Source organism: Tachysurus vachellii, chromosome 22, assembly GCF_030014155.1.
Source record: "Tachysurus vachellii isolate PV-2020 chromosome 22, HZAU_Pvac_v1, whole genome shotgun sequence".
Lineage (NCBI taxonomy): Eukaryota > Metazoa > Chordata > Actinopteri > Siluriformes > Bagridae > Tachysurus > Tachysurus vachellii.
This window is the reverse complement of record NC_083481.1, coordinates 1,291,416-1,308,401: the sequence shown is the minus strand read 5'-3', so window position 1 is coordinate 1,308,401 and position 16,986 is coordinate 1,291,416. Positions and strand designations below refer to the sequence as shown.

At 43.1% G+C, this 16,986-nt stretch overlaps 2 protein-coding genes across 2 annotated transcripts; one reads left to right on the top strand and one right to left on the bottom strand.

Annotated features, from left to right (window-relative positions):
- The first annotated feature begins 9,535 nt into the window (after positions 1–9,535).
- Positions 9,536–10,435, top strand: LOC132838445 (fibronectin type III domain-containing protein 11-like). Its single transcript, XM_060858760.1, has one exon. It carries the CDS (start codon positions 9,536–9,538, stop codon positions 10,433–10,435), a length of 900 nt encoding a protein of 299 aa, XP_060714743.1.
- Positions 10,436–11,456: 1,021 nt separating this feature from the next.
- On the bottom strand, positions 11,457–16,035 carry LOC132838251 (CCN family member 1-like). The gene is made up of 5 exons (XM_060858492.1): positions 15,973–16,035; positions 15,236–15,452; positions 13,110–13,364; positions 12,119–12,330; positions 11,457–11,729 (listed from the first exon to the last, which is right to left on the bottom strand). Exons 1-5 carry the CDS (start codon positions 16,033–16,035, stop codon positions 11,457–11,459), a joined length of 1,020 nt encoding a protein of 339 aa, XP_060714475.1.
- Between the last annotated feature and the right edge of the window lie 951 nt (positions 16,036–16,986).

Sequence of the window (16,986 nt, the reverse complement as noted above, 5' to 3'; positions counted from 1 at the left end):
CATTTCAAGACAAGCCCCGCCTACTTCAAGGCCACACCCACTCCAAATCAGAACCAGAATCAGAATCTTTGCCTTACAAGTCAGCACACAATTGCGTTTTTGGACTGTTGGGGGCGCTAGAGGGCTTTTTTTTTAAAAAAATGGCTGTTTTTAGTGATTTTTCCGTTATAGCGCCACGAAGTGGCCAATCGCCACTGTTTTTGAACTGTGACCTCAGTTTGACCTCTTTCACACCTGTCCCAAGTTTGGTGTTGATAGCTCATTTAGTTCTTGAGTTATTGACATTTTAGTAAAACTGGCTCCTCACAGTCCAAACGTTTTGGGGCCCCTTAAGGACCCTGAATCAAAATTTCGACTTTTTTCTAATAGACTCCAGAGAATATTACTGCACTGGATTGGTCTCGATCAGGCGAAAAACCTAGGACTAGTTAGCAAAAGTAGGTTTCGGATAAAATGCGCTATAGCGAAAAAATTTAATGGCGGAAATGAAATTGGAGATATACGTTTTTCAAGTCATGAGCCAAGGATTCCAATGATATAAAGCACTTCAGATTTGGACATAGAGGTTTTGGGGTTTAGGGGTTATGGGGACAAACACGTTTTGGGGCGCTGAAGCCCAAATAATATATAATAATAATAATAATAATAATATTATTATTATTATTAATAATAATAATAATAATAATAATAATAATAATAATAATAATCCCCTCCTCGAACCGCCACCTTATTGTGGTGGAGGGGTTTGCGTGCCTGAATGATCCTAGGAGCTATGTTGTCTGGGGCTTTCTGCCCCTGGTAGGGTCTCCCAAGGCAAACAGGTCCTGGGTGACAGGCCAGACTAAGAGCGGTTCAAATACCCCTTATGAGTAATTTAATAACGAGGTCCGTGACGTCGCCCGTTATGGCGCAACCGGGGCCCCACTCTGGAGCCAGGCCCGGGGTTGGGGCTCGCATGCGAGCGCCTGGTGGCCGGGTCTTACCCCACGGGGCCCGGCCGGGCTCAGCCCGAAGGAGCGACGTGGGGCCGATCTCCTGTGGGCCCACCACCTGCAGGAGGGACCGTAAGGGGCTGGTGCAATGTGGATTGGGTGGCAGTCGAAGGCGGGGGCCTCGGCGACCCAATCCCCGGACACGGAATCTGGCTCTAGGGACATGGAATGTTACCACGCTGGGGGGAAAGGAGCCTGAGCTGGTGCGGGAGGTTGAGAGATATCGACTAGAGATAGTTGGGCTTGCCTCCACGCACAGCTTGGGCTCTGGAACCCAACTCCTTGAGAGAGGCTGGACTCTCTACTACTCTGGAGTTGCCCGCGGTGAGAGGCGGCGGGCTGGTGTGGGCTTGCTCATAGCCCCCCAGCTCAGCAGCCAGTGTTGGAGTTCACCCCAGTGAACGAGAGGGTCGTTTCCCTGCGCCTGCGGGTCGGGGATAGGTCTCTCACTGTTATTTGTGCTTACGGGCCAAATGGCAGTGTAGAGTACCCGACCTTCTTGGCGTCTCTGGAAGGGGTGCTGGAAAGTGCTCCAACCGGGGACTCCATCATTCTACTGGGGGACTTCAACGCTCATGTGGGCAGCGACAGTGACACCTGGAGGGGCGTGATTGGGAGGAACGGCCCCCCCGACCTGAACCCGAGTGGTGTTCTGTTATTGGACTTCTGTGCTAGTCACAGTTTGTCCATAACGAACACCATGTCCAAGCATAAGGGTGTCCATCAGTACACATGGTACCAGGACACCCTAGGTCGGAGGTCGATGATCGACTTTGTGGTTGTTTCATCTGACCTCCGGCCGTATGTCTTGGACACTCGGGTGAAGAGGGGGGCGGAGCTGTCAACTGATCACCACCTGGTGGTGAGTTGGATCCGATGGCGGGGGAGGAAGTTGGACAGACTTGGCAGACCCAAACGTTCTGTGAGGGTCTGCTGGGAACGTTTGACAGAGTCTCCAGTCAGAGAGAACTTCAACTCCCACCTCCGGCAGAGCTTCAACTAGATCCCGAGGGAGGTTGGAGACATTGAGTCCGAGTGGACCATGTTCTCCACCTCCATTGTCGATGCAGCCACTCGGAGCTGTGGCCGTAAGGTCTCCGGTGCCTGTCGTGGCGGCAATCCCCGAACCCGGTGGTGGACCCCGGAAGTAAGGGATGCCGTCAAGCTGAAGAAGGAGTCCTATCGAGCCTGGTTGGCTCGGGGGACTCCGGAGGCAGCTGATAGGTACCGGAGGGCCAAGCGAGCTTCAGCCCGGGTGGTTGCGGAGGCAAAAACTCGGGTCTGGGAGGAGTTCGGTGAGGCCATGGAGAAGGACTATCGGTTGGCCTCGAAGAAATTCTGGCAAACAGTCTGGCGCCTCAGGAGGGGGAAGCAGTGCCCTGCTCACACTGTTTACAGTGGGAGTGGGAATCTGCTGACTTCGACTGGGGACATCCTCGGATGGTGGAAGGAGTACTTCGAGGTTCTCCTCAACCCCACCGACATGTCTTCCATTGAGGAAGCAGAGGCTGAGGGCTCAGTTGTGGACTCGTCGATCCCCCAAGCTGAGGTCACTGAGGTAGTTGAGAAGCTCCTCAGTGGCAAGGCACCGGGGGTGGATGAGATCCGCCCTGAGTACCTCAAGTCTCTGGATGTTGTGGGGCTGTCTTGGTTGACACGCCTCTGCAATGTCGCATGGAGGCTGGGGACAGTGCCTCTGGACTGGCAGACTGGGGTGGTGGTCCCTCTGTTTAAGAAGGGGGACCGGAGGGTGTGTTCCAACTACAGGGGGATCACACTCCTCAGCCTCCCCGGAAAAGTCTATGCCAGGGTACTGGAGAGGAGAATTCGGCCGATAGTCGAACCTCAGATTCAGGAGGAACAATGCGGGTTTCGTCCCGGTCGTGGAACACTGGACCATCTCTATACCCTCGCCAGGTTGCTGGAGGGTTCATGGGAGTTTGCCCAACCAGTCCACATGTGCTTTGTGGATCTGGAGAAGGCATTCGACTGTGTCCCTCGTGGTGACCTGTGGGGGTTGCTCTGGGAGTATGGGGTCTGGGGCCCTCTGCTAAGGGCTGTCCGGTCCCTATATGACCGGAGCAGGAGTTTGGTTCGCATTGCCAGCAGTAAGTCAGACTTGTTCCCGGTGCATGTTGGACTCCGGCAGGGCTGCCCTTTGTCACCGGTCCTGTTCATTATCTATATGGACAGGATTTCTAGGCGCAGTCGGGGGCCGGAGGGAGTCTGGTTTGGGGACCACAGGATTTAGTCTATGCTTTTTGCAGATGATGTTGTCCTGTTGGCTTCCTCAAATCAGGACCTTCAGCGTGCACTGGGACGGTTTGCAGCCGAGTGTGAAGCGGCGGGGATGAGAATCAGCACCTCCAAGTCTGAGGCCATGGTTCTCAACCGGAAAAGGGTGGCTTGCCCCCTTCAGGTTGGTGGAGAGCTCCTGCCTCAAGTGGAGGAGTTTAAGTATCTTGGGGTCTTGTTCACGAGTGAGGGAAGGATGGAGCGGGAGATCGACAGGCGGATCGGTGCATCTTCTGCAGTGATGCGGTCGATGTACCGGTCTGTTGTGGTGAAGAAAGAGCTGAGCCGCAAGGCGAAGCTCTCTATTTACCAGTCGATCTACGTTCCTACCCTCACCTATGGTCATGAGCTTTGGGTCATGACCGAAAGGACAAGATCCCGGATACAGGCGGCCGAAATGAGTTTCCTCCGCAGGGTGGCTGGGCGCTCCCTTAGAGACAGGGTGAGGAGCTCGGTCACCCGGGAGGAGCTCAGAGTAGAGCCGCTGCTCCTCCACATCGAGAGGAATCAGCTAAGGTGGCTCGGGCATCTGTTCCGGATGCCTCCTGGACGCCTCCCTGGGGAGGTGTTCCGGGCATGTCCAACCGGGAGGAGGCCCCGGGGAAGACCTAGGACACGCTGGAGGGACTATGTCTCTCGGCTGGCCTGGGAACGCCTCGGTATTCCCCCGGAAGAGCTGGAGGAAGTGTCTGGGGAGAGGGAAGTCTGGGCGTCCTTGCTTAGACTGCTGCCCCCGCGACCCGGCCCCGGATAAGCGGTAGAAAATGGATGAATGGATGGATAATAATAATAATAATAATAATAATAATAATAAAAATCCTAACAAAAACAATAGGTTTCCAGCGCTTCGCGCTTGAACCCTAATAATCACCTCTCCATATTCCCGCACAAATGAAAACAATAATCTCACATTTATAACCACACCATATCCTGCCTGCCAGCACACAGCTAGTAAACCAGTGAGATTTCGATATCAAGTCTCAACTCTGGGTTCTTTACAACGGTCATAATATAAAGTTACCACAAACATCATTCATAGCTATCGTTAGCTATGAAGAGCTAGCTGGATAAATTAGCATAAAGGAAGTGTAAATAAAACAAAACAAATTGTAGATCATTCATTTACAACATGCAGATTTGACCCTAAATGTATCTCTACCTCTGATCTATGGCTGAGAAGCTCTGTGTTAAAATAAACATTTTACATATATGAGATGTATCTCAGTATCAGGTTTATACACTCAGCTTCAGACACAAGATTAAATGTTTAAAATCAGGTTTTTGGATTAAACACTCTGACACATTATGACATCACACTTTGACAACACACTATGAACGTAAAAATTAGATCTCTGTTTTTTAGCTACGTCCAAATCCATCGTAGAAAATACAAGATTGTACTTGTGATATACTTAGAACTGAGTTACAAGGTTGAACAGATTTATGAAGGCACACATGCACAGCCTGAAGACAGCACACATGGCAAGACTCCTGAATGATTGTATTAGCCAAGTGACATGAAACACTCAGATAGTACAGGCTGTAAATCAGCTCTGTCTGAGAAGAACGTTCAGGGGCTTGTCGCATAAGTTCTCTAAATATCAGCACGCCGCACGTCCTTTCATTTTCCAACCATTATCCGTTTGGGTAGCCGGTCAGGCTTGGACCGCTTCCACATTCCTACTGAGCCCTGCCAGAAACAGGTGGTATAAAAACTAATAAATTAGTTTTTATCCAGAACAATAATTGCACTGAAATATATAAAAAAGAAAAGAATCTTTCGGCGTTTAAAATGTTTTGAATTTAGTATGCTAATTAATATGGTTTTATATTCCTTTATTGTCCATCTCTCTATCTACAACTGTTTAGAAATGAGCTGTCTGTCATCTGATTCTCTCTCTCTTTCTCTCTCTCTATCTCTCTTTCTCTATCTCTCTCTTTCTCTCTCTATCTCTCTCTCTTTCTCTCTCTCTCGCTCTCTTTCTCTTTCTCTCTCTCTCTCTCTCTCTCTCTCTCTCTCTCTCTCTCTCTCTCTCTCTCTCTCTCTTTAATAGTTTCCAATTGTGTTAAGTTACAGATCTATGTACTTGTGTTCAGTTTATTATATTATTTATAAATATCACTTATACTGTTACACAGTGAGAGTTCTGTTACATGCACATGCCCCACCCCAAGTGTCCCCATTTCCCTGTGTCTCCATGTCCCCAGTCCACATCTCCACCCCAGTTTTCCGAAGCACTCTCCAATAAATGCTCCGTGTTCCTCTGAGGCCTCCCATTTTATCAGTGTGGTCTGGAGGACAGGCCTGTGGATTGAAGTGTTTCCAGTATTAGCCACGTCCATTAGCCAGCAGACAGAAATAGTCCCATCACATGAAATCAATAAAGCCACTTACAACTGCTGGGGTCTGAGTCCATCCTTGGATTAGCACGTAGCGCCGCCGATATTGTTTCACTTCTCCATGACTTGGAAAAGCAGAATGGGATTTTAGAGAACTTTGAGAACTGAGTGGAACGTATAAACAGGAACAAGGTTTTTTATTAACATGATTCCGTGAGAAGCAGTTAATAAAAATAACACATAGCTTTATTTTATATTTAGAGCTTAAACTTTATGACATGAATTAATAAATTTGTAGTTATTCTAAACTTGCACGTCTTCTAAACTTGCTCATGTGTATTCAACTTAAGGTAAACTATAGTTGTGGGCGGGGCCTGAACACTGCCAAAATAAGAAACATTTTCAACCGAGGCTCACAAGAACCCACAGGAGCACACACAACCATCAGCACACACACAACCATCAGCAAACACACAACCATCAGCAAACACAGAACCATCAGCACACACACAACCATCAGCACACACACAACCATCAGCACACACACAACCATCAGCAAACACAGAACCATCAGCACACACACAACCATCAGCACACACAGAACCATCAGCACACACAGAACCATCAGCACACACAGAACCATCACAAAGCAGAACCATCACAAAGCAGAAAAATCACAAAGCAGAACCATCAGCCAGTTAATATTATCAGCTAGTTCTAAGGGATTATAGGATTATAACAAGGATTATTATTAAGGATTATAACATAATTTTCTGATATTAAAAAATGATAAAGTGTTTATTTGCTTTGAGTCAATCACACTTTATCCTTACACAGAAAGTAAGCAGTAGAAATTGGCATCTTTTCTGGCTCAGTGCTGCCACCTTTCACTGCCTTCAACATGCTCAATATGTGTTACAGAGGTTACATAGTTTATAGAGGTCATATGTTATAGAGGTTACATGTGTTATAGAGGTTACATGTGTTATAGAGGTTACCTGTGTTATAGAGGTTGCATGTGTTATAGAGGTTACATGTGTTATAGAGGTTACATAGTTTATAGAGGTCACATGTTATAGAGGTTACATGTGTTATAGAGGTTACATAGTTTATAGAGGTCACATGTTATAGAGGTTACATAGTTTATAGAGGTCATATGTTATAGAGGTTACATGTGTTATAGAGGTTACATGTGTTATAGAGGTTACATAGTTTATAGAGGTCACATGTTATAGAGGTTACATGTGTTATAGAGGTTACATGTGTTATAGAGGTTACATAGTTTATAGAGGTCACATGTTATAGAGGTTACATGTGTTATAGAGGTTACATGTGTTATAGAGGTTACATGTGTTATAGAGGTTACATAGTTTATAGAGGTCACATGTTATAGAGGTTACATGTGTTATAGAGGTTACATGTGTTATAGAGGTTACATGTGTTATAGAGGTTACATGTGTTACAGAGGTTACTGTACATGTGTTATAGAGGTTACATGTGTTATAGAGGTTACATGTGTTATAGAGGTTACATAGTTTATAGAGGTCACATGTTATAGAGGTTACATGTGTTATAGAGGTTACATGTGTTATAGAGGTTACATGTGTTATAGAGGTTACATGTGTTACAGAGGTTACTGTACATGTGTTATAGAGGTTACATGTGTTATAGAGGTTACATGTGTTATAGAGGTTACATGTGTTACAGAGGTTACATGTGTTATAGAGGTTACATGTGTTACAGAGGTTACTGTACATGTGTTATAGAGGTTACATGTGTTATAGAGGTTACATGTGTTATAGAGGTTACATGTGTTTCAGAGGTTACATGTGTTATAGAGGTTACATGTGTTACAGAGGTTACATGTGTTATAGAGGTTACATGTGTTATAGAGGTTACATGTGTTACAGAGGTTACATGTGTTATAGAGGTTACATGTGTTACAGAGGTTACATGTGTTATAGAGGTTACATGTGTTACAGAGGTTACATGTGTTATAGAGGTTACATGTGTTATAGAGGTTACATGTGTTATAGAGGTTACATGTGTTATAGAGGTTACATGTGTTACAGAGGTTACTGTACATGTGTTATAGAGGTTACATGTGTTATAGAGGTTACATAGTTTATAGAGGTCACATGTTATAGAGGTTATGTGTTATATAGGTTATGTCTAATAAGTTACAGCTGGACCTCAATATTGCACAAAATGTGTAAAGATAAGTGTAGTCTATAAAACTGCACACATCTGTATATCATAAGATAACACTAAGTAACACATTTTCTTTTTTCACTTACCTTACCCTATTTTTTCACAAATATCTCCAATAAAGGTGGACGATGCCACCACACCAAAATAAACCTGACTGAAGAAGTGATGAACTTGTGAATGACGTCACTGCCACATGGCTGCATTGAGAGAAACAAACGCAGCTCTACTGCTGTTTAAACCACTGACCAATCACGTGTTTCAGCAAAGACACGTTAGAGCACTCACGTGATATCCTTATTACACATCTGGTTGGACGATTATTGTTGGACGATTATTGCTTCATTTCCCTGCTCTCCTCTGTTAATTAAATTCATTTGTAAAAGTTTTTATTTTTTTTAATTTTGAGTGTTTCTGTTAAAACGCGTGTGCTTTTCAGTATAATTGTCTTTCACTGCCATCTAGTGTCTAACATGTGAATGTATCATTTAAAGTTTAATGACACTAATATCACAATTATAAGCTTCAATATGTAAATGAATCTGAAATAAAAGCGATCTCATTGGCTCTTGTTTGCTTATTCAAATGCGTGACGTTGCGTCTCCATGGCGACACGGATAAGGCGTTTGAAAGTAAATAAATAACGTAGACAAGTCAGATAAAGAGGCAGGTAGGAGGATTCGTGTGAATATTTATGTACAAATGTATGTTTGTGTACATTTGTGTCACAGCTTAACGTCAGAAGCGTAAGATATCGTGCAATTTTTAGTTATACAGGATTATGATTCATCAAGGATTATTTAGTTAAACAGGATTAATTACTTAAACAGGATTATTTAATGAAATACTATTATCTAGTTATCCAGGATTATTTAGTTATCCAGGATTATTTAGTTATCCAGGATTATTTAGTTATCCAGGATTGTTTAGTTATCCAGGATTATTTAGTTAAACAGGATTATTTAGTTAAACAGAATTATTCAGTGAAACACTATTATTTGGTTATCCAGGATTATTCAGTGAAACAGGATTATTTAGTTATGCAGGATTATTTAGTTAAACAGGATTATTTAGTCGTCCAAGAAAGGCAGGAGCTGAATGGAACACACTCCTACTTCCAACTCCTGGGAAAAGCAGAATTAGCTCAGAAAATCAGAATCAGAATCAGAATCAGAATCAGCTTTATTCTCCAAGTGTGTGCAGACGCACAAGGAAATGTATTGTGGTTTTTAAGGTGCTCTTGGTACATACATACAGTACATACATATATGTCAGTCTGCAATACTGCTGATTGCACACTTATTTATATATTTAAACTATATTTGCACTAAATCTATACAAGTATCCATTTAAATGACACCTTTGTATAAACATACTCTATATCAATGGGAAGGCTAACGTGCAATATTATATATGGTCACTTTACTAAATGGTCACTTTATTCAGACTGCTTAATGTGAATAAGCACTTGGTGTATTTATGTGTAAAAGTGTATTGTACAGTCTATAGTCAAATATATTGTCTGAGGTTATATGTCTGTTTCTCCTCCACCAATCAGGAGTAGCGCTCCTCATTTTGTTGTATGCAGGAATATATAATAACAATAAAGGCATTCAATTCAATTCAATTTAATTCAATACATATCTGGCAACAGGAAACATTCAAATAGTAAGGATAACACAGACATCTCAACATCTACGATGTGCTGTAGTTCAGGAAGTTCAGGGAACATCTACAACTGGTCCTCGTCGCAGCAGAACACAAGCCAGGTTCTTCTCAGCATGCAGAGCAGCATCATGGATCTTCTCAGCACAAGACTGAGTCCAGAACAGCTCCAGGCCAACTACCATAAACTGGATCTGCACAAAAAGTCTTCTTTCTCCATCAGGTTGTTGCAGCTGGACACCTCTCAGCCAGACAACCAGCAATACGTCCCCAACTCCTCCCTAATGAACTTCATTGACATGTCAAGGTTCCAGCGTGTGAAAAAGGATGGCAGCAGTCAGGTGAAGCTCCAGCTAGAGCTGCTTGATGTGCTGCATAAAGAGTTAATCCAGGGTCTGCAGGAGCTGGAGTACATCTTGGCTCAAAAAGGTGGTGTGTTCCATCAGCTCAGTGGAGCTGAAGTCCATGAGAAGATCCGCAGCCTCCAGGAGGCAGCTGAAAACTTTGATGCAGTTATGATTCCTGGGAAGCTTTGTGTCAAACACAAGCTGATCCCCGAGCCAGAAAGCAGTAGTTTGCCACAGTTCCAGCTGGTGCTGGAGGCCAAGAAGCCGGTGCTATTTAACAGAGAGAAAAGCCAAGCCTTTTGTGATTCGGTGGTTCTTCACTGGTACATCGCTGAACAGGAGCAGTACAATCCAAATGAGAGATTCAAAGTCTGTTACAGAGCCACCGATCGAACAAAAATGACAAACCCTAGAGTGTTGCGCTATGTGTCCTGCTCAAGATTCAGTGTTACAATCAACAATCTGATGCCAGAGTGCAGCTACGAGTTCAGTGTGAAGAGATTGGACAACATTTGGCTGGTTTACATGGACTGGAATGACACCATCATCCTCAGGACCACCTCACCACACACCATGACCACATCATGAACCTTCTGTACCCTACAGAGACTTGTCTTAATGCTACATTACACTTGAATTACTTATCTTGGTTGTATATTCTATTAAATATCTGAAAAAAGTCAACTGATTTGGCCTGAGGACTGTTCTTCATCACTGCCATCACAAACCATACACAGTTTGTGATCCCTATTCATTATACAGACCACATGAATCAAAGTGCCCTCCATAAAGAAGAGGGGAAGAACCACAAAGTCCTGGCAGAGAAGAGGGGGGGAAAGCAGGATATTATTTACAGTATGGTTTCTGTACCAAAAATCTAATATATAACTCTTTAATCTGGATTATTATGTAGTTTAACTCATTTACATACAGCCTCGGTGACAGAAACTTTTCACTTAGTCTCTTTAATGATACTGATTTATAAACATTTTGATGCCATAAAATTGAGACAACATCAGAAAAAAACACGTTTAAACTCATAATGGAACAATCTCTCATGAATAATTAGAATAATAAATAATAAATAGAATAACTCATGTTTATGACTCTACATGTGGTCCACAATTTATTTGGTAATATGTTCATGAATAAAATGATGCACTTATTAATTAGATTACAAAATGAAATATATGGATGATAACTTTATTCACTCAAGCTTTTAAAGCAGCACTTCTCAAACTGGACACAGGGGGCGCTGACGAGTGCAAATTAAAACAGTCAGTACTTTTATATTTTATTTACTAGTCAGAGGTAAAGCTGATAGCTGTTTAAATTTTCTGAAATTTTTCAGCAGGACAGAGGAGTTTAACACTCTGCATATACATTTTTATACATTTTTAACTAAAAAAGGAGAATATAAAGAGAGGCTGCGGAGGGAGCGACTGTTTACAGCTGCTATACAAGAAATAAGAATAAGTACTCGTCTGATTCATGGAATATCTTCATTACTTTAAAACCACATCTGGTCCCAGAATATACATGATTCTTAAAGTTTTGCTGATGTACATAATGAATGTTTACACACTATATCATTTTAATAAAAACTGGTCTAGAGCCAGGATTTTGTTCCTCTGGAGCTGTTTGGATGAGGGCAGCCATGATGGCAGATGCACGACTTGATCATCATGACGGCGTGTTGAGCGGTGTGTCGTTGCGGGCAGCGGAAGGTGACGAGTGCGGTCCTGGTGTGCTCAGGGCTGCAGCGGTGTCCATCAGAACACGTTCCACAGAACAGCGGCCTGTAGGACTGAGCGCTGTAGCAGCCGTGATGCTGGAAGCGGACTGGTACGACCGAGCGGTAACTGCTCTCACACACACCCGGCTTCTGGAACTGAGGATACCATAACACAGTAAAGTACCAAACAACACGGACAACACAAGACTTTCAGCATTTCCTGAGTAGACTAGCAAAATATGCTAATCCTAAAAATACACTGTTAATTATACTGTATAATAAAATGCTAATAAACACATTGAGAATACAGAGATGAAAACATTTCATATTTAATGAGTCTAATATTACCAGATTTCTATATTCCCCAAGCTCTATATTCCAGGACACATTATGACCAGCGTTGTACAATACCAGGGTCCTATTTTCTAAGCCAAGTAACTATTAGCTAGTTGATTAGAAATATAATACTTCAGAACTACAGCATTTCTATTCATTTCCACATGATATTCTATATTAGCAGCATTGTAGTGACTCACCCCTGAGTCTCTGGAGGTCAGGCCAGGGGAACAGGGTCTGACCACACACAGGCGTGTGAGGGTTTCTGGTTGACAGGCCGAGTTTCTGTTTGAGACTCGTGTGGACACACCTGGACCACAGCTGCGTGAACACACACTCCACTCGGTGCTCTGTTCGATGCAGTAGGACCTAGAGACTCTGCTAGGTACAGACGTGTCCTGCCAGGACCTAACTGCTTGCTCGCCTGCCGCAACAGGAAAGACATAAACATCTTTACAGTTTTATGTTCTGTTTTACATTTGTCTGACTAAAAATGGAACAATGTTTAACAAAAAAATAAAAAATTCTCTCAGCTACGGTAACGATCATGAAAAAGCAGAAACGACTCCCAAAATCATCCTAGAACAAAAGATTTGAGATGAAATAAAACTAATCATTAAATACAATCTCAGTTACACCATCAGCTCCCAGAGGAGCAGGCCTGAGGATGGGATGAACTTTGAACCACTGACACTGGAGACTCCTTCCACACATCATACAGAATACATTTGATATAAAAATTAACACTTTTAGTTTGCAGAATTTTTGACAGCTGCCATTACGTTGAAGAGCCTCGTCCACATGCAGCCAGTTGTAGGTTTATTAAATGTAATAACCAGGAATTGTATTCTGAGACACAAACACAAATGCGGTTGAATGAAACCACAGAGTGTTTTGGGTGGCAACATTTTAAAGAAATGAAAGTATGTCAAAGCAAATGACTCTTCTGAGAAACTGCACCAGAATAAAACTCACATTAAATTTAGTTATTGTTATCTACACTAGCTTGGAAGCTTTGTGACTCATTGTGTTGATTCCTGCACTTCGAAGCTAGAACTCTTTTATCAAATGATTTAAACTCAAAGTCACAAATAAAACACAACAATCCACTGATGTTATACTGGAGCTGCTCAGAACTCCTCCGTTCCACCAGCTGAGAGAACCAGAGTTCTTTAATACAGAATCTCTCACATGTTTTAATACCTGCCGTGTTTTCCAGCACATTGCTGTTTTCTGTGCCGTCACACACCCACTCTCTGCAGCAGCGCCCAGGCACCTTCACCAGTCTTGGGTGTTGGCAGTTCGGTGTGTTCAGATCCTCAGTACACAGAGGGACGCACGTGACGCCGCCACCCACACAGTTGCACAGCTGCGTGCATGAGGGCTTAAACGACTGACCCTCTTCGTACCTCTTGCCCAAGTACTCACAGCCGAGCGTGCTTCGCCCTGGAGACACGACAACAGTAAACTTTAGTCACTCTTATAATAAACAAACAAAAGTTTGGGCCGTTTTTAGTGACATACAAATTACCAAAAAAAAGCTGATTGGAAAAATCACACACTGCTAATTATGAGATCATGTTGGAAAACAGTGCAGTGTGAATCCTGAGATTCCGTAAAACAGAAAAAATTACTGGGGTTAAAATTCTACAATTACAATTCTTCAGTCTAATGTTACACACTCCACTGTTACACTCTGTTACACACTGTTACACACTCCACTGTTCCACACGCCACTCTGTTACACACTGTTACACACTCCACTGTTACACACTCCACTGTTACACACTCCACTGTTACACACTGTTAAACACTCCACTGTTACACTCTGTTACACACTGTTACACACTCCACTGTTACACACTGTTACACTCTGTTACACACTGTTACACACTCCACTGTTACACACTGTTACACACTGTTACACACTCCACTGTTACACACTGTTACACTCTGTTACACACTCCACTGTTACACACGGTTACACACTCCACTGTTACACACTGTTACACACTGTTACACACTCCACTGTTACACTCTGTTACACACTGTTACACACTCCACTGTTACACTCTGTTACACACTCCACTGTTACACACTGTTACACTCTGTTCCACACTGTTCCACATGCCACTCTGTTACACACTGTTACACACTCCACTGTTACACACTCCACTGTTCCACACTCCACTGTTACACACGCCACTCTGTTACACACTGTTGCACACTCCACTGTTACACACTGTTACACACTCCACTGTTCCACACGCCACTCTGTTACACACTCCACTGTTACACACTCCACTGTTCCACACTCCACTGTTACACACGCCACTCTGTTACACACTGTTGCACACTCCACTGTTACACACTGTTACACACTCCACTGTTCAACACGCCACTCTGTTACACACTCCACTGTTACACACTCCACTGTTACACACTGTTACACACTGTTAAACACTCCACTGTTACACTCTGTTACACACTGTTACACACTCCACTGTTACGCACTGTTACACTCTGTTACACACTGTTAAACACTCCACTGTTACACTCTGTTACACACTGTTACACACTCCACTGTTACACACTGTTACACTCTGTTACACACTGTTACACACTCCACTGTTACACACTGTTACACACTGTTACACACTCCACTGTTACACACTGTTACACACTGTTACACACTCCACTGTTACACACTGTTACACACTCCACTCTGTTACACACTGTTACACACTCCACTGTTACGCACTGTTACACACTCCACTCTGTTACACACTGTTACACACTCCACTGTTACGCACTGTTACACACTCCACTCTGTTACACACTGTTACACACTCCACTCTGTTACACACTGTTACACACTCCACTCTGTTACACACTGTTACACACTCCACTCTGTTACACACTGTTACACACTCCACTCTGTTACACACTGTTACACACTCCACTCTGTTACACACTGTTACACACTCCACTCTGTTACACACTGTTACACACTGTTACACACTCCACTGTTACACACTGTTACACACTCCACTCTGTTACACACTGTTACACACTCCACTGTTACGCACTGTTACACACTCCACTCTGTTACACACTGTTACACACTCCACTGTTACGCACTGTTACACACTCCACTCTGTTACACACTGTTACACACTCCACTCTGTTACACACTGTTACACACTCCACTCTGTTACACACTCCACTCTGTTACACACTCCACTCTGCGTGCATAATACATATATTATTTTAGGAATTTTTAATGCACTTATCCCAGTCATATTCCCAGCACTTACGGACACACTCTCCGGGTCCGTGTGGGAAACTGGCACTGTAGTCACACTCCAAACCGCGCTGAGCGTCACACACCTCAGTTTCAGAGCAGAGTTCACCTTCTTGTCGTGCACAGATCTGACAGCAGTGACACCTGTCCAGGACCAGAGGAACCCCACGGGGGCAAATTGGAGTGAGAAATGGACACTGGCATGGACCTGAACACGGCTGACACGTGACCTGAAAAACAGCGTGACTCATTTAACATTCTGACTCAGATTAGACCTGTAGATTAGACCTTTTATTGCTGTAAACTTAAATTTCAACCTCTGAAAGTGAGACTCTTGGAGATCAGGGTTGTTAGTTGTGTAACAACTAAACGTTTATTTTATTATTAAATAAAATAATAAATATACAGTAATCTTTACGAATGCTGAGAAAACTGTTTAAGAAATCAGTATTCAAACATTAAACCCACAGACAATAAAAAGTTGTAAAAACTGATCAAACATGGCAACCCAAGGCTCAGGCACCTAAATGCCTTGAATTATTTTTTGCTCTTTTAATTTTATTTGGTCTCTTTTAAAACTGGTCATTTTAAGCAGCTATGCAACACATTACGAATAATTATAAATTCATTATTCCATTAAAAGGAGAAAATAGGTTACACATCCTGTGCTTTTTCTGCAGCTCTGAATGACTCAGGACAGATCCTGAAGATTCACAGAGAGTATGTGTCGAGTCTGTAGCGGTTTCTGACCCGTGCGAGGACGTAGAGGAGGACAGAGATGGTGAAAAACGCTCCTCGGGTTTCCCTCTTCATCCTGCAGCCGGAATGTTTCTCCTCTGCTAAAAGATGTCCTGAATTCTATTAAGCGTCTGTGTCCGTGTTAGCAAACGTCTCACCTCCAGGTCTCTCATTTATACCCTCGTGTCTCTGATGTCACAGCCAGAAAGTGCAAATAGAATTTGGACGTAGATCAAGAATAGTTTCAATTCCAGCTTTTTTGGTGCCTCTTTTTCCTACAGGTTTTGTAGAGCATGTGTGTGGGAGCAACACAAAGAACACTCGTTCTGGGGGAATAAAATCAGTAAAAAAAAAAAAAATGTGTGAAAAGTGTGAAAAGAGTGTGATTGTAGTTTAACGCTTATCTGTTACAAGTACAAAAAGCCACTGTAATGAAATTATTTAGACTTTTAGAAAAATGTGCTTACATATCTACATGTGTATATACTTTTAAATGTGTATAAATATGTACAACATGTGTATGTACACTGTATGTGTGTAGTAGGAGTATGTGTGTGTGTGTCTGTGTGTGTAGCACTAATGTCTTACTTTTGCTTCACTTCTTTCTTTGAACTTTTAGTATTTTTCCACCTGATTGTTATGACTGTTATAATTCCTCCTGATCGTCACACCTTAGTTATGTTCATTAGCTATTATTTTAACACCACCAGGACGCTGTGTAGGACACACAACAATTTTTGTGTTTTCTTATCAATTTTAAAATCCCTGGAGTCACAGAACCCTGGTCTCATCACTTCCAGCAAGAACTGCCCCTGTACATCTCATAACACAAAACTGTTTTATATATAAAGTGGACTTGAGCTCCTGTAAGTGATTTCACTGATGCAGATTTGAGTTCCACAGTGAAAAGAAAAATGTAGCCTCACAATAACAGCTCAACAAATGCAGGCCACCTCCAAGCAGAAGAACACAAACCGGTAGACCAGAACACCAGATTCCTCTCTGTGGTGGAGGCGGAAAATATCG